This window comes from Trichoplax adhaerens, genomic scaffold (genome assembly GCF_000150275.1).
Source record: "Trichoplax adhaerens TRIADscaffold_3 genomic scaffold, whole genome shotgun sequence".
Classification (NCBI taxonomy): domain Eukaryota; kingdom Metazoa; phylum Placozoa; class Uniplacotomia; order Trichoplacea; family Trichoplacidae; genus Trichoplax; species Trichoplax adhaerens.
The window spans coordinates 1035197-1060274 of NW_002060945.1; the positions used below are offsets into that span (position 1 = coordinate 1035197).

At 35.5% G+C, this 25078-nt stretch overlaps 4 protein-coding genes across 4 annotated transcripts; 2 read left to right on the forward strand and 2 right to left on the reverse strand.

The window, feature by feature from the left end:
• Nucleotides 1-359: 359 nt before the first annotated feature.
• On the forward strand, nucleotides 360-6045 carry TRIADDRAFT_63716 (expressed hypothetical protein; the record flags this gene model as incomplete). Its single annotated transcript, XM_002110248.1, has 10 exons — nucleotides 360-401; nucleotides 1500-1616; nucleotides 3484-3613; nucleotides 3883-3998; nucleotides 4203-4394; nucleotides 4502-4649; nucleotides 4767-4949; nucleotides 5027-5127; nucleotides 5263-5390; nucleotides 5528-6045. 10 exons carry the CDS (start codon nucleotides 360-362, stop codon nucleotides 5694-5696), a joined length of 1326 nt encoding a protein of 441 aa, XP_002110284.1. The 3' UTR covers nucleotides 5697-6045.
• Nucleotides 6046-7043: 998 nt separating this feature from the next.
• TRIADDRAFT_63717 (expressed hypothetical protein) lies at nucleotides 7044-10434 on the reverse strand (the record flags this gene model as incomplete). Its single annotated transcript, XM_002110782.1, has 9 exons — nucleotides 7044-7509; nucleotides 7867-7997; nucleotides 8125-8225; nucleotides 8312-8494; nucleotides 8675-8822; nucleotides 8955-9146; nucleotides 9330-9445; nucleotides 9944-10073; nucleotides 10426-10434. The coding sequence occupies 9 exons, from the start codon at nucleotides 10432-10434 to the stop codon at nucleotides 7413-7415; spliced, it is 1107 nt and encodes a 368-aa protein (XP_002110818.1). The 3' UTR covers nucleotides 7044-7412.
• A 5288-nt stretch (nucleotides 10435-15722) lies between these two features.
• Nucleotides 15723-19075, forward strand: TRIADDRAFT_22642 (uncharacterized protein; the record flags this gene model as incomplete). The annotated part of the gene is made up of 10 exons (XM_002110249.1): nucleotides 15723-16185; nucleotides 16391-16507; nucleotides 16722-16999; nucleotides 17143-17413; nucleotides 17544-17599; nucleotides 17681-17755; nucleotides 17902-18126; nucleotides 18214-18405; nucleotides 18636-18767; nucleotides 18887-19075. Coding segments are annotated over 10 exons (1998 nt in total), but the record flags the coding sequence as incomplete, so codon positions are not given.
• Nucleotides 19076-19986: 911 nt separating this feature from the next.
• Nucleotides 19987-22801, reverse strand: TRIADDRAFT_63718 (expressed hypothetical protein; the record flags this gene model as incomplete). The annotated part of the gene is made up of 7 exons (XM_002110783.1): nucleotides 19987-20151; nucleotides 20332-20365; nucleotides 20457-20592; nucleotides 20759-20902; nucleotides 21538-21632; nucleotides 21992-22119; nucleotides 22705-22801. The coding sequence occupies 7 exons, from the start codon at nucleotides 22799-22801 to the stop codon at nucleotides 19994-19996; spliced, it is 792 nt and encodes a 263-aa protein (XP_002110819.1). The 3' UTR covers nucleotides 19987-19993.
• Between the last annotated feature and the right edge of the window lie 2277 nt (nucleotides 22802-25078).

Genomic DNA, 25078 nt, shown 5'->3' on the forward strand with positions numbered 1-25078 from the left:
CTATATTATAATGTAGATATATAATCTACAACAAATTAGTTATGGCGTTGGAAAATTGCAAGCTACACTCATAGATTGGTAGACACTGGTATACTGGATGCATATTTATCCTTGTACTGTACGTGTACTTTTCCAACTGGAAAAATTTCAATTTCAAAAATAAATAAATTTGAAATTGTTTGACCCAAAAACGGCAATAATAAGCCAGTCAGCGTTAAGCTCTACGTTTACTCGTCATGACACTGCATGAAGGACTGCCTTGCTTGTCCGGTCTTTGCTAATTGCAACCAATACATTACTCTACGTTATGCATTTCAATGACAATCATTAAAGTACAGTATGCCAAATAGTGTATCACAATGACTACTGGCAATGACCAAATCTGCTTTCTTTCAAGCAAGGTAACTGTTGTAGTCCAATCTTCATTGCATGTCTTTGTTTCGCGGGCTAACTGACATTAGCATTGTAACTGTATCGTTCAAATCGAGCTAACCAGCCAGTGCTTCATGACAATATTGAATTAATCAAGTTTTATGCTTGCATTCAACATGAGCTTTTACTACAACATGCAAACTAAATAAAAGATAGTTTTAATATATAGTCACGTATGTCGCGATTTAATTGGTGTGCGCTATTATGCAAGCATTATAAAAATTCTTTCTATTTATTTTATTTTAACCTATGAGTTCAACTCGGTAGGCTCGTGCTCAATAAGTTCTGTGTACGATGTACACTTATTGTACAGTATGTGATAATACGTCGCACAAAGGCGACAAGTACAATGACTTGTATGGCTTCAATTCAATCTAACAAGACATTGAAATTGCTGTCATGTATCCCCATGAAATTCAAATTTTCCATCTACTATCCAACGTAGTGGACGGTGATGATGGTGCAATAGTAGTTTTTATTTTATGTTTGTTATGTATTTCTACACTAGCACCATTTCACTGTTGGACTTTTAGCGCTTCCAAAATGATAAATAATACAAAGAAATGACTGGCTGAAAGTGACATGAAATGACGGACGCTATAGCACCAGTTTACTGCATCAGTTATTCCGACATTTCTGTTGTCTATTCAACAAATGCCTAGAAACCTGGATAGAGCATTACTGCTCGACCATAAGTAAACTTCCATGTGAATGTATATCAATCCAGCTAGAGACTCTACCACCCACCTGGTCGGGGCTTTGAAATCAAGTAGTTGCCGTAGCAAATGAATACAGGAATAGCACGATGTTTATTTACAAACAGTGCTCCTTTGCGAGCTGTGAGTAGTAATTGGAGATCAAGGTCAGGATTCATTCCACTATGGAGTGTATGATACATTGGTATTTTTTTAACTGGACTGTACTGGACAGAATAGTCGGAGTTTGTCTTTGCAACAGCAACACCGTCTACCGTATGGGTCAGTACTGTAGACTATAGTAGAAACGGTACACAACGCTATGCTATAAAAAGTAGAGTAACCGCTTGAAAATTATTCTTCCTCTTTCAGGATTTCGCATCAGCATCGACTACAGCAGTAATAGCGAGCTGGAAAATCTGTCCTAGCAGCGTTACAACTGATTCTCTTCACATTGATTCCAATTTTTCATCTTTTTTTCCTAACCAGGTAAGAGTATCATTGTTAAGAATAAAATGATGTATTGAACAATTTATCTTGTGCAAGCAATTCACTGGCGTTGAAGTCTTTACTTCCAATTACTCTGCTTGCCCTAATGATGCAAAACTTGAAAGAAGTAGTGTCATTACTTGATGTAGCGAGTATGGTGTACCCATTGAATTAGAATGTGTTAGCCGTTTTTTCAAGATATATTTGCAACATTTACCAGTTGGTAAAGGAGTAAATGAGCGACGGTTGTCTTTGAAAATATTGTATATTTACCGTCATTGATTGCTATTTTCAATTTGAAACTAAAAGTCCGTTGATAACTTACGGCTACGATATGATTGCCGTCATTGTTCAACTGGAAATATTGTTGATGTACAATGTACGTTGTCCTTGAAAATATTGTATATTTAGTGTTATTGCTATTTTCAATTTGAAACTAAAAGTCTGGTGCTAACTTACGGCCACGATATGATTACCGTAATGGCTCAACTGGAAGTATTTGTTGACATGCAATTTACGGTCCATCTATTGCTATTACTCTACTCTACTCTACTCCGTAATTGGACACATTTGATGCGTGGTAACAAAGTTGATGCATAACCGTAGTTAAAAGATATTCTATATCTATATTGAACGTTCCAAATCAGTGTTATGCTAGTTATTGATGGCTACGCTGGAAAATTAGCATAATTAACATCAACAAAAGAAGCCATTAGGGTAAATGCAGTTTTAATGAATAACTTCAGTGTTGTCTACAGTTGAAGAAATTTCCATGATGGACTGTGCTGTGCTGGGTTTGACATTGGACGCACTGTACCATACGGGCTGTTACCGTATTTTACTGTAGTCTGTGACAAGATGCGTACTGTACCGTTGGACTGTACTGTACTGCGCAGTGGCGTCAACAAGAAGAGTTGAGGCGTCAAAGTGTCAGACCAGTTTAGCAGGTTTTCAATAGTGAAAAGAGCTTGTATTGTAAATAAACATACTGTAACCGACGTTGTCGCATCCCCTGCGGTAGTAGTGGATAGTATAGCAGTGTAGTAATGTAAACATCAAGCTGGCTACAAGCAATGCTTCAAACGCCGGTGTAAACCTAGTCAAAATTCAAAATGGACCAAATAACGTAGTGCAATCATATTGCGTGTGAACAAGAACTTCTTTCACCAGCATCAATTTGCAACATGAGGAAAAGGATCCATTTTTAGTTGTACTAGAACTTGGATGGTAAAAGCCAATGCGGTTTTTACCTCTATTACACCCTGCAAAAAAGAGCCGTCGTATTAAAGTAATACAAGTCAAGATAAACGGAAAATAGTAGAGGCAACGCCCCATGTTTACTCTTGAATGTATTTACTGTGTTAAAAACTGCATTGGGGTGGACAACTTTAAACTACAATGGACAATAATACTATCTCTATTTCCAGCCCTGATGAATTTGTGAGACTGCATCTCGCAGACAAGCAATTTCAATCCTAGGGTGTTGGTCCCAGTTTTCAGCAAGCAACATTCTAGTTCTTCCATCCTAGCACTTGTAATTTCCAATTATCAATCGTTTTCTATTGAATTGTTAAGGTTAATTGATCAAAAATAGTGTCAATATTAAGCCAGTTCAAAAGGCAAAGCAGAGTGAACATTGTCAACTTGCTTTTTTTATTTTGATGGTCAATCCACTTCTCTAGTTTGACTTGCCGTTAACCACTTGCAATTTCTTTCCACTTTAGAACCGAATTATTACAATTTCCACTACAAGATGGGCAAGGTGAGCGACATTGTAGTTGTATGTGACTTGTTGAAATCGACAAATAAAGCAGCAGTATTGTAGGCAAATCAACAACCATTGTTTCCTTCTTGCAATCCAAACTAGGGAATTCTTGAGCGCTTGAATGAAGGTGTCGTTATTGGAGATGGCGGTTTCGTATTTGCTTTAGAAAAACGTGGCTACGTCAAGGCTGGTCCATGGACACCAGAAGCCGTTATCGAATATCCAGAAGCCGGTAAAATATGTAGAGATGTAGACACTTACCACCGCTATCTTACTCTAACTGTCAGCGTAAATGGTATCGTTTCACAAAAATAGGCAATGCCTTAGTTTCTGTACTTTGAAAGACAACTAAGATTTTGAACGCAAAAAATAAATACATTGACTAGTTTACGTACAGTACAATAAATTAATACTGAGTGGTAATAGCAGAGATTAATTTGGTAGAAGTAGTACTATTTCTGATCAAGTGATTGATGCTAATACAAATGATCCTTTTCTCAGTCAAGCAATTGCATCGTGAATTCTTAAGAGCCGGATCGGATGTTATGCAATGCTTTACCTTTTATGCCAGTGAAGATAAATTAGAGAATCGTGGTAATAAAGCGGCTCAGCATGGTGTAAGTATTCACTTAATATCGTACAGTATTTTTCTTATGCTAAACTATTCATTTTTATGGAGATCATATGAAAGTCACTTTTACTATGCATCAATATGTAGAGAGCTAACCATACGGCATAGCCAGCGTAGAAAGCCACTTTCAATGTCATCAATAATTGGTAATGACGCTGTAACTAGAAATGCATTCTTTGCGTATCTATAGGTCGGAGCAGTGAATGAAGCCGCTTGCAAAATTGCTCGTGAAGTTGCTAACGAAGGCGATGCTTTAATCGCTGGTGGAATGTGCCAAACCCCAACTTATCTATCTGGGGGCAATAAAGAAACAGTCCAGATAGAATTTCAAAAACAGGCAGATGCTTTTGTAAAGTGCGGTGTAGATTTTCTCATCTGTGAGGTAAAACCTATTCTATCGTGTTATTCAATCATTGATTTCCATTCAATTTTGGAAAACTTTTTTATCATAGTACGTACAATGATTTTAAACAACGCTACTCTCCTTAGTACTTTGAACACGTTGAAGAAGCAACTTGGGCTGTCGAAGTCTGTAAAAAGACCGGCATGGCTGTTGCCGCTACATTGTGTATTAACGATGAGGGAGATATGCATGGCGTATCCACCGCAGATTGTGCCGTAAAGCTTGCTAATGCTGGTATGGATTACCTAAAATATCAAACACACAATTCTATGCTACTTAAGACAAGTTACAATATGAGGGAGTAGTCGTCGTCGTTATCTTAGCTCCTATTGCCACTTTTACCTATTATAGGAGCTGATATTATTGGAATAAACTGCCATTTCGATCCTGATGCCACCTTAGCTGGAATTCGTGAAATGAAGAGAGGCTTAGATGAAGCTGGCTTGAAACGTCATTTGATGAGCCAACCGCTAGCATTCAAGACACCAGATGTAAACAAGCAGGGATTTATTGACTTGCCTGAATTTCCTTTTGGTAGGCTATATCCTAAACATACACAAATAGAGAAATGAATTGTTTGGTAATAAAATATTTTAACAATATTCATTTAGCTCTGGAACCACGTATACTTACAAGATGGGATTGTCACCGTTACGCCAGAGAAGCCTATGATCTCGGAGTTCGATACATTGGTGCTTGTTGTGGATTTGAGGTAGGTGACTACTATACCTCAACTAAGCAATATATATCGTCAGTCACAAAATTAATGCCCTGTAAAATAAGCTTTAACAATACCATTACTATTACTTAAATTGATCTATTGAATAATGATTCCTTCCTTATTCAGCCTTACCACGTTCGAGCTATTGCGGAAGAATTATCTAAAGAACGAGGATGTTTACCTGCAGCTAGTGAGAAACATGATATGTGGGGAGGTGGATTGCAACTTCACACCAAGCCTTGGGTTCGAGCAAGGTAAAATATCAATTGGTCTTAACATATGGATACATACTATAAGCCACAAACTTCAACAAATTACTAGTAGTACTGTAATATTTTGTTATAAATGCAACGACGATGTATAACAAAGATATTCACAAAACATTCTCTAGAGCTCGACGTGATTACTGGGAAAATCTAAGTCCAGCTTCTGGCCGTGCGGAAAGTTCTGCCTTTTCTAAGCCGAATGCGTGGGGAGTAACTGCTGGCGACGATTTATTAAAACAACAAAAGGAAGCAACCACTCTAGCAGAAATCTCCAATCTAGCTGGTAGATCATAAAGAGTTATATAGGAATCTAACTAAGCTAAACTAACTCCATGTTGATAACATCTCGATAAGCAGCTGTTTGGATTTGCATCTATTCTTTTATTTAAATGTAGCTATGTGAACATCTGTAATCAGTAAATTATTCTCCAGGCTAACCGTCACTTAAACTTGCTTGTTACATTTGTAGCAATACTTGAGTAACATTCATGAAGCCATGATTCTTTGTTTGTTTACCTCATGGTTAAAAATATCGTCAATTTATTGTCGAAATGCAATATCACTCATATGTTAAATATTGGTATTTTGAATATTTAGCTAACTGTAGTTGTAGCCCAGCGTGATAATAAACCAATAAAATACCAAGTTAATAATCCGCGGTTTGTGGATGATTTTGGTGTCTTGCTTTCAGAATGAAGCGGCCTTTGCTAATTGAAACTTGAGTATTTATCTTGATGCTAAATACCTTGAATTACCTGTGCTGTTGTCTCTACCGCCCTTCGATAATTTATCATGTCGAGTTTAGCGAATAGCTTTCTTCGGTACAGCATATGCATTAAAGGCTAGAGAATACTCATATACTCTACGCTACGAATCTATATTAGCAAAATTTAACTACAGAGTATATAGCATATGACAGTTTTTTATAACGTTTTCTTTATAAAAATGTGATCATACAGTAAGTTCAACTGAAGCAAGCATTTTTACTCAATGAATCCGTAAAGTACTTTATTTATATCTTGATATAGTGCTAGGAAGTACACTTTTGCATTGTACCCTTCAGCTGTTTTCTAAGGTATTCAAACAATTCCTTCCTAATAGTTATCCAATTAACACTGAAATTACAATTGAACCTATTACATGTCTAATACTTTGAATAATTCTTTCGTGAAAAATTAACTTTCATAAAGCTAATTCTGTTTCCGCCATATCGTAAATATGTTTAGTTACTGGGAGGTAGTTTTCCCTGAGGGCAATTGTTTGGGGAATTTTCCTAGAATTATTTCCACTATAACAATATTAAATTGATACTTGCATGTAGCAAGTGTGGCAGCGCTATTGTACGACAAACTGAACGCCAGCAGGACTTGACTAGTATATCAGAATAAAGGCACTAAATGAACATATCGCTTGGATGATCAATATTAAATACTGGAACCGAAATTATGATCCGCACCGATTTGTTAGCCTGCTTTCTAGCAGTAAACTAAGCTTTGAAAATAAATGGATTATTCGGCATATGCAGATGGCATATTTGCAATGTTTTGGATAGTTATCCACGTTTGTAATATTTCAGATGAAATCACACGAAACGCTAATCATTAATAACTAATACAACAAACAGAAAGAAAGTCCTATGTTGTTTAATACAAGTAATTTGGCAAAGCAAGTAGTAAATTCAAGGCCGTAAGCAGCTCAAAGTCAACGCGCGAAAGCATTTTATTAAATAAGAAATTACTTAACTTACACATAAATACCACACTACAAGGACTAAACCATAAAAGTAACTAAGATATATGCATTTGCCGTCACATTTCCGTAACAAAACTTGTACCGTAATAAGAAAGCCTTTAGATATAAATGATGAATCCATTTATATCTAAAACATCGTAATAGTCAAAGCCTTCATTTACAGTATTACTGGTGCGACATGATAATCTATAACTAGCAGTTGCAAGATTAATCTTAGTACTGCTAATTTGATTCATGCTCTAGTCATCCGGTACTTCGTTAATCAGTGATATCGTGAGAACTAGGTTTCGAGTACGCAGGGCATTCTGGTCGCCCAGTAGCAGGACGCAAGTTTTCCCAGTATTCGCGAGAAGCCCTATAAAAATACCGTACACATTAACAACACTTTAACACTTAATTGATCACTTTAATCGGTTACAGGGTAGAATCATCCATCTTCGATAAAGCTTGAACATTGATTTTAACTACTATCGATATTACAGAATCCTTTCTGCTGTGGATACGCATGCTTAATTTTAAATGTGAGACCGATAGTTCGTGAAGATAATTAACTGTTTAATAGTAAAATATCGTACAAAACTCTTTAATGCTTCGAGTAAGTAAATATGCTTAAAATAAAATTATTCCAATTGTGTATGAAAATATAGCTACAATCATACAATATTACTTTATAAACGTTTAGCGTTAAATCTTTCAGCAATTGCACCCTTACCTAGCGCGAACCCAAGGTTTAGTATGTAATTTTAAACCTCCTCCCCACATTTCATGCTTTTCACTGGCAAGCGGCAATTTACCCCCCCGCTCAGTAACTAGCTCTTCAGCTATTGCTCGGACATGGTACGGCTATATACAAAAATAAAATAATACATCTATCACAAAATAGCATTACTGCTTTAAAAATTATTTTTTTTTCCTTACAAACTCAACAAACTTGCTATTCTATATCGCGCAATCGAGATGTACACAGTACCTCAAATCCACAGCAGGCACCGATATATCGGACTCCTAAATCGTAAGCTTCTCTAGCATAACGGTGACAATCCCATCTAGTCAACGTGCGTGGTTCCATAGCTTAAAAATAATAAATTAGTACTATTACTTGAACGAAGATTTGAAATGACAGTATTTTCCAGAAAGGAATTTGAACAATAATATACCGAAAGGAAATTCAGGGATATCGACGAATCCATGTTTGTTTGCATCTGGAGTTCTATAGCCTAACGGTTGAGTTATTAAATGCCGTTTCAAGCCAGCTTCTTCTAAGCCTCTTTTCATTTCTCGTACTCCAGCTAGTACAGTATCCGGATCGAAATTGCAGTTGATACCAATGATATCAGCTCCTAAAATAAATGTTATCGCAGAAGTTCTTTAATATCTTGAATAAAAATCTATCTATAAGAAGCTATGCCATTGTCCGACATAACATATCAATGACAATTAATTCGTATCGTAATACCGATCAGTAACAACACTATCAACACAACATAAGTTATCCATGAACAGAAACTACATAAAAATACCAGCATTTGCAAGTCTGACAGCACATTCAGACGTTGGAACTCCATCGACGTCTCCTTCCTTATTAATGCATAAAGTAGCAGCAACAGCCAAGCCTGTTTTCTTACAAATTTCAACAGCCCAACATGCTTCTTCAGCGTGTTCAAAATACTTTGTAAAGGTATAAATAGTAGAGTAAATAGCCATTGCAAGCAAAATCAATCTTAAATATACGAACAAATACTGAAATTGTACCGGCAAGAGCTATAGACAATGGGCTGCATAATAAAATATAAACAATACCTCACATATCAAGAAATCAACGCCGCATTTGGTAAAAGCATCTGCCTGCTTCTGAAAATGTTCTTGAACGGCTTCTTTGCTTCCACCTTCTGCATATGTAGGAGTTTGACTCATACCACCAGCAATCAATGCATCACCTTCATTAGCAACTTCGCGTGCAAGTAAGCAAGCAGCTTCATTTATGTTGGTAGACTATACAGTGAAAATAAAATAATTTCAATATATTGATTATGTAACATTGGATTTTTATCCGCGTCTAGACGATAGTAATTTTATTGGCAGTCCAACAACTACAATTACGAAGTAATTGATTTTTATAAGATATTTAAATTATTAGAATATATTAAAAGTTAATGCGTTCCGTATAGAGCATACCCCATGACGACCAGCCTTGTTGCCTCGAACCGTCAATTTATCTTCGCTAGCATAAAATGTAAAGCATTGCATGACATCGGAGCCAGCTCTTAAAAATTCACGATGTAACTCTAGTACTGTTTAATGTATAATAGGTCAAGATATTTAGTAAATTATTTCGCAGCAGGTACAGTAGCGTAATTAAGCTATAGCATTGCACATATAGTAAGATGCCTTTAATATACGGACTGTACACTGTGCTTAGTGACTAGTGATTAAAAACAAATACGTGTGCATGTCTACGACAGTACAATTCATTAACCATGTAGAGATAGACCAGGCCGTTAAACAATTTACGCAAGTCACTTTTAAGTTTTTATTGCCTATTCTAGAAGTCACCTACGTTATGCATATATGAAGGATATCCTAATCTTAATTTAAGTTAAACTTTCCCTTAAAACGTTTTGATTTTCTTTGAAGAATATTAAATCTCGTTTTACACTATTTAATCAAATAATAACTTTTTACAGTAATTATACACAGTTATACAGTAGTCCATAATGCGTTAACACGTTCGAATTCTGTAACCATTAATATACATTGGATATATATTTGCTAATTTTTGACTACATCACCTGCTTCTGGATGCTCGATAACAGCTTCTGGTGTCCATGGGCCGGCCTGAACATAACCACGCTTTTCTAAAGCGACGACAAAGCCTCCATCACCAATAATGACTCCTTCATCTAATCGTTCAAGGATTCCCTAAAGGCATATAAAATTGGGAATATACGGTTACCGTACATATTTTAGTATAATATTGTCCATAATCTATTCTAATAACAATTGTTTGTAAGAGCTAAGGACTACAGAAATAATTGTAAGATCTATATGAAGAGTATAACTATACTGTAAATACTTGTATGAACGAGTATATTGGATATTGCGATTAAGTTGTACTACCATACTCAAATATCGCGTTACTGCCACTGTAATTATTATAATCATTCATTTCAACCGCTACTTCATTGGTATGCGCTAGTGCAAAGTATTGTATAACGATAATAACAATTAGTTATTATAAAGTGAACTAGTTCATTGAAAGCAATATTCTCACCTTTCCCATTTCAACGGTCTTGAATCGAAGGATAGAAAATAGAAAATATCAAAGATTACCGATTAAAATTGACTCACAATTCTGAATAAAATGATTTCACAATACAACTGCGGTGAGAATAACAAAGATTATAGAAGAATTCTCGGTACAATTTCTATTGAATCTTATCCCTACGCTGCTTTATACGTATTAAGGTCAGACATGAGATGTATATTGGACATCACCGAAGCGTAACATTACCATCGACAATTTTTTTATCTCTATCCATTAATGCTCATCGATGTTATCCATAATTATCAATATCGCGCTGAAAATGATTGATTTTAAATTTATATTTTAAATGTCACTGAAGAGTAGGTTTGATCTAAATGGTACAGTACTTTAATAACCAATTGTTGTTTCATTGTTGCAAATTCAAATTACTGTGATAGCTCAACAACATGGATTACTAGAACCGTTGCTTAATAGTATTTTATACACGACGGTCTTGGCTATTTTTCCCTCAAAAATGACATGATCTACATATGTACAAACGGTTAAAGTAGGAGATGATTATACTGCAAGATAGATTAGTGAATTCCGTAACGACTGTACTATATGTTACAGTTCAAATTTCACACCAGCCAGCTATACTCCATACTCTACTGTTCGTCTTTTTCTAAGATAAACATGCAAACGGTGTTGATTTACTCAATCTCGGACGGTGTCGAAGCAGTCTTCGGCTCGCTCGATGGACAAAATAGCAAATTGATCAACGAATAAACAATGATATTGATAACTATGATAATGCTTACTTATCGTTAGCTGTAGTAATTAATCAAGAATAAAGGCAAGTGAATAAAGTTGTGGAGAACTGAAGACTTCGCCGATGTTAATCTCCTACAATGGAAGCTAAGCGCTTTTTTCCAACGTAGTCGTCCGCGATGATAGCGTTATGACAAGCCGATTGTTCCGACGGTAGTATTTACGTGAGGGAGGAGAACAAGATGCCACGGTGGATAGGTTAAAACTACTCTATCACACTGGTGTTTCCGCCACATTCGGTTATAGAGAAGCATTCAAATCACAATTGATGTCATGGAATAAATGCGCATGCATCACCTTTAACCTTTTAATGGCTGTGTTCCATTTCGTCAAGATGGTGCTATACTGTACGTCGTAGGATGCTGTTGTTTGCAATCTGAAGGCAGACTTTAGAACAGGATTAAGATAGGCGTTGCCTATTTGCCAAGAACTTTCCCAAAAGAATTAATTAATTCATTATGGATCAATTACTAGTCGTTAATACGTTCATACGCGTGCTTTGACTACCATCTGACTAGCTACGTCTTTGGTCTCTGTGGAATACTGCTGCAAGCCACGCTGGTCAAGAAAATTGTCAATTATGAATTATTCATCAATCCATTGTACTGTATTTCTACTTCTTTCTGACTGACTTTGTTTGTAGTCTCTTTGAAAATACTACAAACAACGTAAACAACTCCATTAACAGTGGAGTACGATCATTGATCGAGATTATGCACGAATACTGTTTGCCAACTGCCTAAAATGTTGCCTATTTACAGCTCTCCATATAGTATACACAACATGGCACTACTGTTCAGTAAACCGGTACAGAACAGGATGTTTCGGGTGTGCAATGGCTGTTTACTTGTTGATCATCAAGAAATAGTACTGGCATCAATCAGTAATCTGATAATGCAGCACTTTCAGAAATATAACAGTTGTAGCGGCTCATGTTTTCTTCTACTGTAAAATTTCAACAATTCTCTTAGTCAATCATGGACTAGTCACTAGTCGTAACGATTGAGTAGTCCATCATTGTCCTCAAACGAAGATGGAAACCTTTCCTAATTTGATTGCAATTCAAGTTGTAGTTCAGCATGATAACCATTCAACTAAGTTCAAGATCAATAGTGTATAAACAATTTATAGTATAGTATACAATACTCGACAATAATAAAACCGCAGAACTCCAGTAGACACAAAGCACCAGCAGACACATGGACTAGACTATGGAATATGCCCTCGAGAACATACGCGTAGTTAGTAGTCCCATATGACTACAAAAAAAAACTGAAAGATCTCAGATGGTCGGACATTTTAAACCCAATAAAAGTGGAAAATGTTTAAAAATACTGGCTTAGTATCAATCTCTTGAAGAGTATCTGTTCTCTTCCTCATTCAAGACTATGTTAGACGGTATAGAACTACTTTCAAGGAGATTCTAGGTAAAATAGAAGAGGATGCAATGAATTATTGCTTTCTTTAAAGCAATAATTCAATTACAAAATCCAACATCTGCTTACTAAGGCTATAACGAAGAGAAAAACTGTATTTGCAATAGTTTCCAGCCGACATGACACCAGTTATCCGACCGTCCGAATTCGGTTACAATAATACATTGATTACTATACACTAAAAACATGCCGCCGAATGGTTGCTGGTCATTTCAAGTGAAGCGTCGATCTGAAACGATACACTGCAGTATGCTGTACACTGAGTGTACAGTACTGTCGACGATTGTAAGCCAAATTACCGTCGCTGCTGGGTTAGTTTTGTACTCGACACTGTAAGCCTGTTCGAATTTTAAATTTGGTTCAATATCCAATTGCTTTACGACTAAAATGTTTCAAAATGCAATAAAATCATTTTCTATCTAAAAATTGTTACCGCTTAGCGAACTAAAAACACGCGCAACCGTTTTTTGAAAATGCTTCTGTTGCTATTCGTCCAATCTACAGTGTACAGTACAGACCCTTATACTGTAGTGTACAGTACAGTATACTGTAGTATGGGCTTTCAGTCGCAGTGTAACAGTACTGTACAGTACAGTACAGTACAGTAGACTACAATGACCAGAAAATGATCGGGTAGGCGCGGCCCACCCCCCATACTGTAGAATAGTTTTTAGCAAGTAATGAACAGTCAGTTCTCATCCACTCTCTTTCTACTGTACATCCGATAAAATCATGCCTACGTGTCTCCATACAGTACTATCAACTACTAAAGGAAGACCTTTTAGCAGTCCATTCCACGCTAATACAAGCACTATTGACGACAGTCCATGTCATACAGAGAAGGCAACGCTCTGCCATGGACAATAGGAGAAGTCCGTCCATCCGAGGAAAGTGTTCGATCCAGGTATGTCCAATGGGGGGACATACCTGGATCGGACACTTTCCTCGGATGGACGGACTTCGCCTACCCGTTGAAATCTTATATCACTGTTTTCTGAATCACTCGTATTAATTTCATTTAAATAGCATTTATGGTCTAATTTACTGCTTCCAAGCAGAGCTTAGCAATACTTAATACATCACAATGTGATATTACTTCATTCATTTAAAAAAATCAGTCAATTCACAATCGACTGTCTGCATACTAAAGTACTGTCACAACGAAGAAGTATTGGGCTGAATGAGGCCAAAAATATCCGTCCGTCCAATAAAGTGTTCAATGTTCAGTCCCGCCCAAGTATTCTTCTTCTAGTGGTCTATGGCTATGCAGTCGATGTGCGCAGATTCTTGTCAAGTCTCCAGAGAAACACTTACTGTAAACCTGCTCAGCAGTTGGCCATGGAGGATATGGTTTAAATTACTGGCATCCATTTTGATTCTATTTGTACCCATCCTACCGGTATATTGGCAGAATTTGCCTACTGCAGCTTCCTACTGATTCAATGGAAGGGGTCAATCTTCGTCAACGAAATTCACGCCCTTTAGATGAGCTAACCAAAAAGAAATCTACCTCTGGCGAGGGAGGTGAGCTACTCAATCACCGGCATGTGTAGAAATCTTTCCTCCTTTTTTTTGTCTCCTAGTTAATCTGCTTATTACACAGAAATTGACACTATCCAATTGGATCGAGTAGTACATAGAGTTGATCACTGATTCGCACGATTATCACCGTAGCCATGAGTTTACATAATCATTACAATGTTTTTATAAATGGAAATTTGGTTTCGTTAAGGATATAGTCATTGAATACATTAGTCATCCTTGCATTTCCTGTTTTATAAACTTGACTCTCGCCCAATTGTCCACTATTCCCATGCAGAAAGAAAGACATTCCATTTATAGCATAATACGGAACATAGCCGCCATATACAAGCTAAAAAAATGATACAATACAGACAGTATGTATACTACAGTACATCCTTCATGAATTGGGATATTGTCCAGTATCCAAGGTATTATAATGCGATAAATCTTCATCAATCTTTAGTCAAACAATTTAAACTGTTCGCAATCTATTGTTATCGATGATTCGTATCTACTGTAGTAATTCATGTCATTCTAGAATAGAAATAAGGAGTAGTTCAATCAAGTGTAAATTGATTGATGAACTTATTACACTTGTAGGGACACTAGAGATATTATGGAGACATTGACTTCCGTCATCGAGTAGGCTACGATAGGAATAAACTAATAGTCTCTCGATATTGTAGATATCGCTGCTAATGATAGATAGTACAAAAACGTGCGATTCTCCATCAACACATGGACCATGAATTTATTCAGGGCGTCCATTCTTTTTATGAACATTACAGACATAGTGTGTACATCTACTTCCATCATCGAGTAGGCTACGATAGAAATAAAGTAATATCCTCTCTAGAGTGTACACGTCGCTATCAATGACAGTACAAAAACGTACGATTCGACATTAATACGTCGACAATAAATTCGATCAAGATAAATCAGTTAATCTTTTATCAATTGTAGATTAATCATCAAAAAAAGAAAGGATTCTAGAATCGCCTAAACGACAAAATTTTATAGTAGTATTTGAGGAATGTCGATATTATTTTTCAACGGAATGATGGCCGCATTATACTGTACATTGCAGTATAATCTGTTTGATGGACTTGCAGTATACGTGTGTATATATATACACATATGGCAAAAATGAATCATCGCTGAAAATGATGATATAACACAGTGTTGTTTACAATACAATTACTTGTGATTGCAAATCACGCTAGACTTTGTGGTTGTCCTAAAACTGTAAAATCAAAGTCATTGGATAAAATGCCGCTCAAGGAGTTTACATAAGCTATAAACACCAATCGAGCAAACTTGGACAAATAAATACCGCTGTAGGGCAACTTTTGTCATCCTACGCATTATCAGCAATCTGCAATAACGAATGCCTTGCTAAAAGATAGAAGAGATACGCACTGTAGATAGAACTGTAATTTTAGACTATTGCTTGCAGAGTTTCAGTAATTGATCTTACTCATCTAATTTTTCATCACCTTTTTCAACACTTTAGATAGAAAAAGTGCTCTATATCGCTTTACAACAGCAGGCAAATTGATCCTAACTGCTAATCTATGGTATAATGCAATTCCTACACAAAATTGCGATGTCTTAGTCACCTTTCCAGAGAAAGCAGATGATTATGATGTCATGTGGATTTACAATAGAATAACAAAAAGAGCTCCGCAATTACAAGTAACCGTACGCCGCCATGCTAATATTCCAGTATATGCCTTCTATATTACAGCAACCTTTGAGAATTTGCTACAAGCCGCTGAACAACTAAGTATGAGAAAACGACTCAAACAATCGCATGGTGGTGGTTGGAAAGAATTTAATTTAGAAGAATCTAAAATGTTTCTTAATATTGAAAACTCCAACGATTTCTTTACTACACGAGAACGTCAAACTATTGTCTTCAAAATGGTAGAAGAAATTCGAGCTGAACATGGGGATTCGGTCGGCAGACTTGTCTTGATTGAAGGAGAACCGATCGGTAAACTAAGTGTTATTTCATTCATTATCAACATACATGCTATTTTTGTCCTATTTATGCATTTACATATTATTAGCATTTTACACGTACTCATAGAGTCAGTATCTCAATCAATCGTATACCTTTAGCAGTAAACTATGTACTAGACGCATACAAGATATTCTCATAAACCACTATCCTAAGTTTCCAAAATTTTATTTCCTAGTTCCCAAATGTTTATCTAAAGGCATTATAAAACAAATATTACCTCTCCATTCCAATACCGATTTAAAGAAACTTGAAAAGGATTGGGTACAAGCATTTTTACGGCCTCAACCGTTAGGTAAAACCAAAAATGTGCAACTATTGTCCTATTTATTGTCAGGAGTTGCTGTAACTATATACACCATACTCTTGCTTTATACAACCTAAACGTTATAATTAATCCATAGGCTAAATAAAGTAAAATTAGTCAATATCATTTACAATAATAAAGACCTATGCCACCAAGCAAACAATAATAAACCCGGTGTATTTCTTTCACATATCCATTATAGATGAAATTAGCTCCTACTTTGGTGTTAAAATTGCCATGTACTTCGGCTGGTTGGGTTTTTATACAAGATCATTAATAATACCAGCTATGATTGGTCTCTTATTCTATTTATTCGATACCGGTGATGCACTTTCACAAGTTATTTTTGCTGTATTTAACATTATATGGGGTACAGTATTCTTGGAAGCCTGGAAAAGAAAAAGTCAAGAATACGCATATCGTTTTGGAACTTTAGATCTTCCTAACAATTTAGTCACAGAACCGAGGCCTTTATACCGGGTATTATAAAAATCTTCTGTAATTGAGGACATTTCCATTTTATAAGATAATTATACTAACCATGTTAGTGTTACAATTTAGAAACTGAAACACTCATATGAACACTGTAGTATCAAACGATTAACTGTACAATTTTGCGCTAGGGAGACTATCAGCCTAGTCCCGTTACCGGAAGACTAGAACCTTACTTCCCTACTTGGAAACGAAGATTAATATACTGTGTCACCATTCCAGTTATATTATTTTGTATATCAGTGGTATTTGTGGTAATGCTTTTATGCTTTAAATTACAAGAATTTTTCAATGAACATGCACCTGCATGGACGGTCCATTTTCCTAAAATGTTATTAGCGTTATCAGTTTCTGTTATGGATGACGTTTATAAAAAAATTGCAGTTAAATTAAATGATTGGGGTAAGAAATTTTCAAAACTATAATCATGTAATGATAATTTAATACTAAAAGTATAGATGTCCTCAAGTTACATAATGCCATCATTCGCCAGTGTTTTTCAATTTTACTAATTTCGGCCTTATTTCAATAGAAAATTATCGACTTGAAGAGACTTACGAGAATCACCTAATTGTAAAACTGCTTTTGGTAAAGTAGATGATTGTACAGTAAAATCTTAATAACATCACCCTTAACTGATCTATCATTCTTTCATACTCTCCTTCTTAGTTTCAATCTGTCAATTCTTTCTTGTCGCTGTTTTATATTGCATTTTACTTGCAAGATTTCCGTCGATTAAAACAGGTTAGCTACTAACATACGAGATAGATTACCATCTTCACATTTTATAGGATAATTATTGATGTAGCTTATCTCTATGAGCTACTGTAAACATTTCAAGTATTGCTACAATATACTTTCATCTTAATTAAATTTTAATCACTTAAAAGCAATTGGTAGCATTGCTTATTGTTCGTCAAATTATTGGTAACATCAAAGAAGCATTGGTGCCATATGTTATGCAAAAAATAAAGTTTTATCGAATGTCGAAAAAGATGGAAAAACTCGAACAGCAATTATTAGAGAAACATAACAAGGGAGGCGATGAAACTGAAGTAGAAGATAAGACTATGCTTACGCAAGCTGAAGTAGAGTGCCAAATGAAAGAATACGAGGTACTCTATTAATCATTCGGTAATTGAATACAGATAGCGACTTTGTTTGAAGTACTGAGATTTCAATATCTCTCTACTCAACACTAGGACACCTTGGAAGATTATGCAGAAATGTTCATTCAATTTGGTTATGTTGTCCTTTTTTCATCCGCATTTCCACTTGCTGCGGTTTGTGCACTTCTTAATAATGTCATTGAAATAAGAAGTGATGCGTTCAAACTATGTAGCTCGTTTCAAAGACCATTTTCTCAAAGTGTTCGTGGAATCGGCGAGTGGCAGGTAGTAAACATGTACTAGATTTACGTATTACAAGATCATACCTTAATGCACCACAATTTTTCTACGATTTTCGATAGGACATCTTACATTTCTACTTAATTGTTAATTTAAAATTGTCACTAGTTCATATCGAGATCCAATTTAATTATTAAAATACGCGTATAATCATTAAAACACAGTGGCTATCTACATTGTTGCTAGTCAAACTAAATAGTAAAAATTTTTACTAGTTTGCTCTAGAATCAATGGGCAACGTTGCAGTAATGGTTAATTGTGCATTACTTGCACTATCTGGTATCTTTCAAAAAATTTACCCCGGAATTACTCCTGTGGGAGTGGTAATGGTAACCATACTCCTTGAGGTGCTTAGTTATTGTTGTAAAAATGACCAGTTACAATTTTATGAATTAATATACGTAAGACATTATACGATCATACTAAGATGATTACTGTATGTCGTAATTTTTTTGTACTCCACTAGCATCTTGTCTTCGCGATCAAGATTTTGGTAGAGAAAGCAATTCCGGATGTCCCGGAATGGATTGAAACAGAATTGGCTAAATTAGAATACAGAAGAAGGACTGCATACATGGTTATTATATTGTATACATTAATACGTATCATATATATGGTTTCTTGTAGCTCCTTAACCAGTTTGATCGATAAATGAATACCACAATGTACATTAATTTACTCGTATTTACCGTATTGTATCCTTATTACTAAAACATAAAATAGGAATCTCAAACGGCGAAGCGCCGCAGCAACTCACCAGTAGTAAATGATGTACCCTCCGGAAATACCTCGGAAGAAGCTGGAGTACAACTATAGTTGTACTCCCGTCATCGTCAGCTTAATTTGATCATATTAACTGCTTTCACAATTTTGAATTCATCACGTTCGGCTCAGAATTCCGTGTGTTTTACTTTATTTCGTAATTATCCAAACTGAGCACAACAAGCTAGTCTATTTTCAATATTTAAATTTTAATAGTACAAAATTACTACAAATAAATGGTGTCATAATCAACAGAGATTACATGCAATACTGTGTTAAAGGTAGCTTTAGATGTACCGAAATTTTTATTTATTCAATGTTCTAAGTATAGATTCTACACTTACATATATTTGAAAAGGTAACGCATAAAGGGAATTTTTATAGCTGCTATAAGAATCGTCCATGATCCATCTTAATTTTTATCACACAAATTATTTTACACTCCACTCTGAGTATGGCAAGTATATACGCGTATTTTAGCAATCGATGGTTTATGTTCAAGCCGGTTTATATTTACTAATTTATTCTTACTATCAATCATGGTAATAACAATAAATGTTGAAGGTTATATTATCAAATATTTACGCTGAACAGAGTGGTGTATTTAAGTATTAAATCATGCAATTATATTACAATTCTGTACCGGAGTTTGTTAGGTGAGTGATAAGTTATCTAGTGTATTGATTGATACTACTAGCAAGAACAAATATCTCAAGGTAACCATCGCTCATTCATAATACTATTTCAGCATACGATTACTACACTGGAACATGTAATATTTTTATAAAACAACATGTAGCGATAGCTTATATTAGTAGCAAGATTGCAGGAGATAACGTGTTACTCTATTACGCTTGAGGACAACTATCCTATCCGTATGCCGTAAGACAGTAATAGCATTCTTTGTGCTAAGATCCATTTTAAGTTTTCCATTTTCACGAAGATCCTCATCGGTAATGAAAATGAAGCCTACAGAATTGAAAATTTCTATTAGCTTTAGAACATGATTATCGACTAGCTACCAACGTTTTACGCTTTTTAATATATATACACTACGTTTACGTACAATAAAATTAATAGTTATACTGTGATTGTATTATTTGTATACAGTATTTTCACAGAATGGATTTATTTATAACAGTTTCTTGCCTGCAGTTTCGTCACATTCGGCATCCTTGAATTTCTAATTTACGTAAAGGAAAAATGTCAAAGGCGTGGTATCACAAATATGCATCAATTAGTTAGCCTTCTACCAATCAGTCATTCATGTTTACCCTGAATTTAGCCAACGTTTGCTGATTCATAGCTGACTTTGGTTTATTTAAAATTTTATATTTAATACGTGCAACTTTTAGGAGATTTTCCAGTGTTGAATTAACAAATTTTAATGACAATCGGCCCCTGATGTAGCTAAAGATTCGAATATCCGATACAAATCAATTAAAATATGACTAAAAAATCATAACTTGACCTAACAACAATACAGCAATTACGAAAATCTTTTCAAGTACTAGCTAATTTGTTTTGTTCATATATCACCATAGCTTGCAATTGAAGCTACCCTAATTTGCCTTACTGTGGTATTGAATCCAATTCTTCAGGGGTTACAAGTTCAATTGCAGGAAGAATGTCTTGTTTCTTGTTTACTTCAGTATTACATACTGGTATATTCGAAGCTGGCTCATCCTTTACGTTTTCTTTTTCATCCTCACACGTTGAACTATTGTATCAGTAGAAAGTGTTAAGCCTTTACTGAGCTGCAATTATGTTTAATAAGACTTAACGTAGTAAATATGAACATTATTATCAATTATGCTGCAACTCTTCCTACAGTACTACCTATGATGTATAAGTGATCCTGTTTTACTTAACGCTAAACTACTCTATTTTATTATTCCATATCCTATAACCTTATGATGCAAATTATCATGTAATTAGTCTACAGTAAGTATAGCGTAGTTTTTTCGTCATTTTTTGCATTTCTTATTCTTTGCTCGGCACTATTCTACGTGATACTTTGCAGTATATCTAGAGATGCACAGATAGATGATGCTTATCCAACATTAAATCTACCCCGCATGTATTGCCTATATGATAACGAGCTAATGATATGTACTATTGCCTGGATAGTATAAATATAAGGTACAGTATTTCTTTCTTTTAAAATCATACATTTGCCGAAATTAATTTTACATTCTATCATTCTAATACCCGATCCGTATATAAACAATTTTAATCCTTAAACAATATCTATTTTTTTAATTTTAATAAGCTAGGTAGAGCAGAAACCAAAAATCCATATGTATCAATATAAAGACAATAATGTACGTCGCGGTCATTAGTTACAGTAGATACCTTACTGTCGATAGCCTTTCTAAAAGTTTAGCCGGTACATTGGCCTCTAGATGTTTGAAAGATTCCAAATTTGTCTTTAAATCTTGTTCTAATTTCTGTAATAGTGCGAATGTATACAATCAGTCCTATCATGTAAGCACTTGACTTCAAAATATTAAATCTAGAAAGTCATATAAGTCACAAGACTACTTGAATCATGCAGTCTATATCTCAAAATACTAATTTCCGAATGTGATAAATAATGGCCATCTATCGTAAATTTGCAGCGTAAGTGTATACTGTATACGTTAGGTGTTCATCTATCTTAAAATAATCTACTAAATACTCCACAAGTTGTTCAATTCGATATTAGAGGAGTAAATGCAAACCAGAGCTTGGTTAATAATTTCTAATTTACCGTGTTTACAAAATGGAGAAAAATAATCATCATGATCATTATACGAGTATTATTAACCTTGGCTTCTCCAATTGCATCTTTTTCACGCTGGATACATTGACTAAATTGCTGCAATAGTTGATCAATCTTATCCAATTCATGGCTTACTAACTTTAACTCTTGAAGGATCTTATCTTTATTGGCACCTAAAAAATAATTAAATATATTACGATTCTCTTTTTAACTCTATTTGATCCAAATACATCATGCACTCTAGTAATCGAATACATCGTACGATTCTGTACTCTAAGAATACAAGTTAACATGTTCTTTCTCATCAACATTGCACTGTCAGGGGCTAAATCTACGTTGATCGTTAATATGTAAGGGACAGTGAAATACGAGTACAGTACTGAGATGTAGTAAGAGAATCGCCATCATCATGTCGTACTGTATTTCTGTGTCTATAGCAGTAGGACACCGCCGCGTCTAACATGTTGCTCCGTTTCATCAAGTACCACTATAAAATCTATCTTGTCCAGTTATACAATCCAATAAACAGCATGGAGACCACAAAGGTGAGAATAAAATATAACTTGGAGTAAACACAGATAGTATCCCTAGTAAGAGATCATTTTCTACATCCGTAGATAGCTAATTGAACTAGACGATGTGGAGGAAAATGGTTTAACGGTACATAAATAAAGCTAAATAATTTTTTCAATCGTGGAGAAGACGCAACAGCTATTTCCTAAGAGAAAATATCTTCATCTCCTTCCACAAATACTCACCCTTTGAATCTTGGCTATGATTTAGATACGCCAATACTCTTAAATGTTCATCTTTAGCTTGAAAATAACTGGTTAACTGAGAAAGAGCATTGGCCATTTCCGTATTTTCGATTCGATAGGCTTATTTAACGAAATTAAGAACGAATCAATCAATCTTCCGATGTTACCTTCAATTTCAGATCAAGATATCAAAGAAACCAGCACAGTATTTACTCGATTGACTTAAGACTAAGCAACGATGGTAATATCATGTCATGGGATCAGTATATATCGATCGGGGGAATTATCCAGATTTTTATTTACAAAATGCTGTCTCTAATGGAGGAAAAAACTGCTTCCTACTGCCACTTTGATGCTTGCTCAGCTACTACGTTTGGTGCTAGGTGCTACTATACCGATACAGTACTCTCCAGTCATATCAACTTCTAGCAATAAACAGCGAAAAGGGTTCCTGTATCACTTTCTTGTAACAGCAAGACCGCGAATTTTTGAAAATCACGTGATCGGCACCGGGTGGATGGGCGGACAGCCTCATCTCGTCCTAGTTCGGTTGCAAACACTTGGATTCATTATGAGGTCAGTATGGGAAATGCTCGTCTCCGAATTTGACTTCCTTTTCTAAAGAAATACTATACGAAATCTCTTCCATTTTATTACTCTTTAGCTCCCAAGCTATACAGTACTACAGCCATTATGTAGTGATAGTCCAGAAATCGACTAAAAAGGTCGCAAAAGTAACAACAAACTTAAATAGATATTGCGTCTTGAGTCATCGTACAACCATTTATAGCTCACAGCTGGTCGGATGTACAGTACTATACTACAGCAATGATGCAGTGATAGTCCAGAAATCGACTAAAAAAGGTCGCAAAAGTAGAAGAAACTTAAATAGATATTGCGTCTTGAGTCATCGTACAACCATTTATAGCTCACAGCTGGTCGGATGTACAGTACTATACTACAGCAATGATGCAGTGATAGTCCAGAAATCGACTAAAAAAGGTCGCAAAAGTACAACAAACTTACATAGATATTGCGTCTTGAGTCATCGTACAACCATTTATAGCTCACAGCTGGTCGGATGTACAGTACTATACTACAACTATTATGCAGTGATAGTCCAGAAATCGACTAAAAAAGGTCGCAAAAGTAGAAGAAACTTAAATAGATATTGCGTCTTGAGTCATCGTACAACCATTTATAGCTCACAGCTGGTCGGATGTACATGTACTATACTACAGCTATTATGCAGCGATAGTCCAGAAATCGACTAAAAAAGGTCGCAAAAGTACAACAAACTTAAATAGATATTGCGTCTTGAGTCATCGTACTACCATTTATAGCTCACAGCTGGTCGGATGTACAGTACTATACTACAACTATTATGCAGTGATAGTCCAGAAATCGACTAAAAAAGGTCGCAAAAGTAGAAGAAACTTAAATAGATATTGCGTCTTGAGTCATCGTACTACCATTTATAGCTCACAGCTGGTTGGATGTATAGTACTGTTATTCCTTACAATTGGTTATATTGCGGTATTATACTGTAAGGTGATACCACCACGTGACTACCTTATAGACTTGTTATTACCATGGATACCATACCGTAGCAGCTAATTCTGATGTCAATCGTAGACAATATACAGTAGTATACAAGTCTAGTTGCAGATATGCGATGCAGCTGAAATCAACCGGTAAAATAATCGGCCTGCACATTTTTAGTATAGTGAACGACCGCTTTCCATAAAATTTTTAGGCTTTGCAAATGTATATTTTACCCAAAGATAGCTGACTGTAGCAGATAGTTAACAGGTAGTGTACAGGAGAGACTACTTAGCACTTTCTAACACTATAACAAAACAACACGAAAACATTCGCCATTGACCTAAATAATGTGACAGTAGTTATCGCAAAATAGTTTAACTGTCGAGAATCTCCTTCATGTTCACATTAACCTTAATTCAATAGAGTCGCACCTTAATTAAAGGACTGTCAATAAATGTTGTCATAGCCATGGCTAATATAGTATTATAGAAGGAAATGTTGGCTTTTCCGTCAGTCCAATTATTGCTCAAGCAGAGATTAATATCTTGTGATTTTAAACTTAGGGTAGTATCTTAACTACGAGAAAGATGTAAACCAGAGTCCTCCAATGGAGCGAAAACGCAATTCGAACCCGATCAAATTGGTCATTTTCTAACCCGAAATGAGTACAATCGCGATAAAAACACTGTATCACCACAGAGATTCTTAACCCGAATCCCGCCCTCGAGTCAGGTTCAAGTCGGGTTTCGGATTGACTTTGCAGGATACTGATGTGAATCTTTCAAATGAAAGCATGATCTACAATATGGGATGATGTTGATGGCTCTTA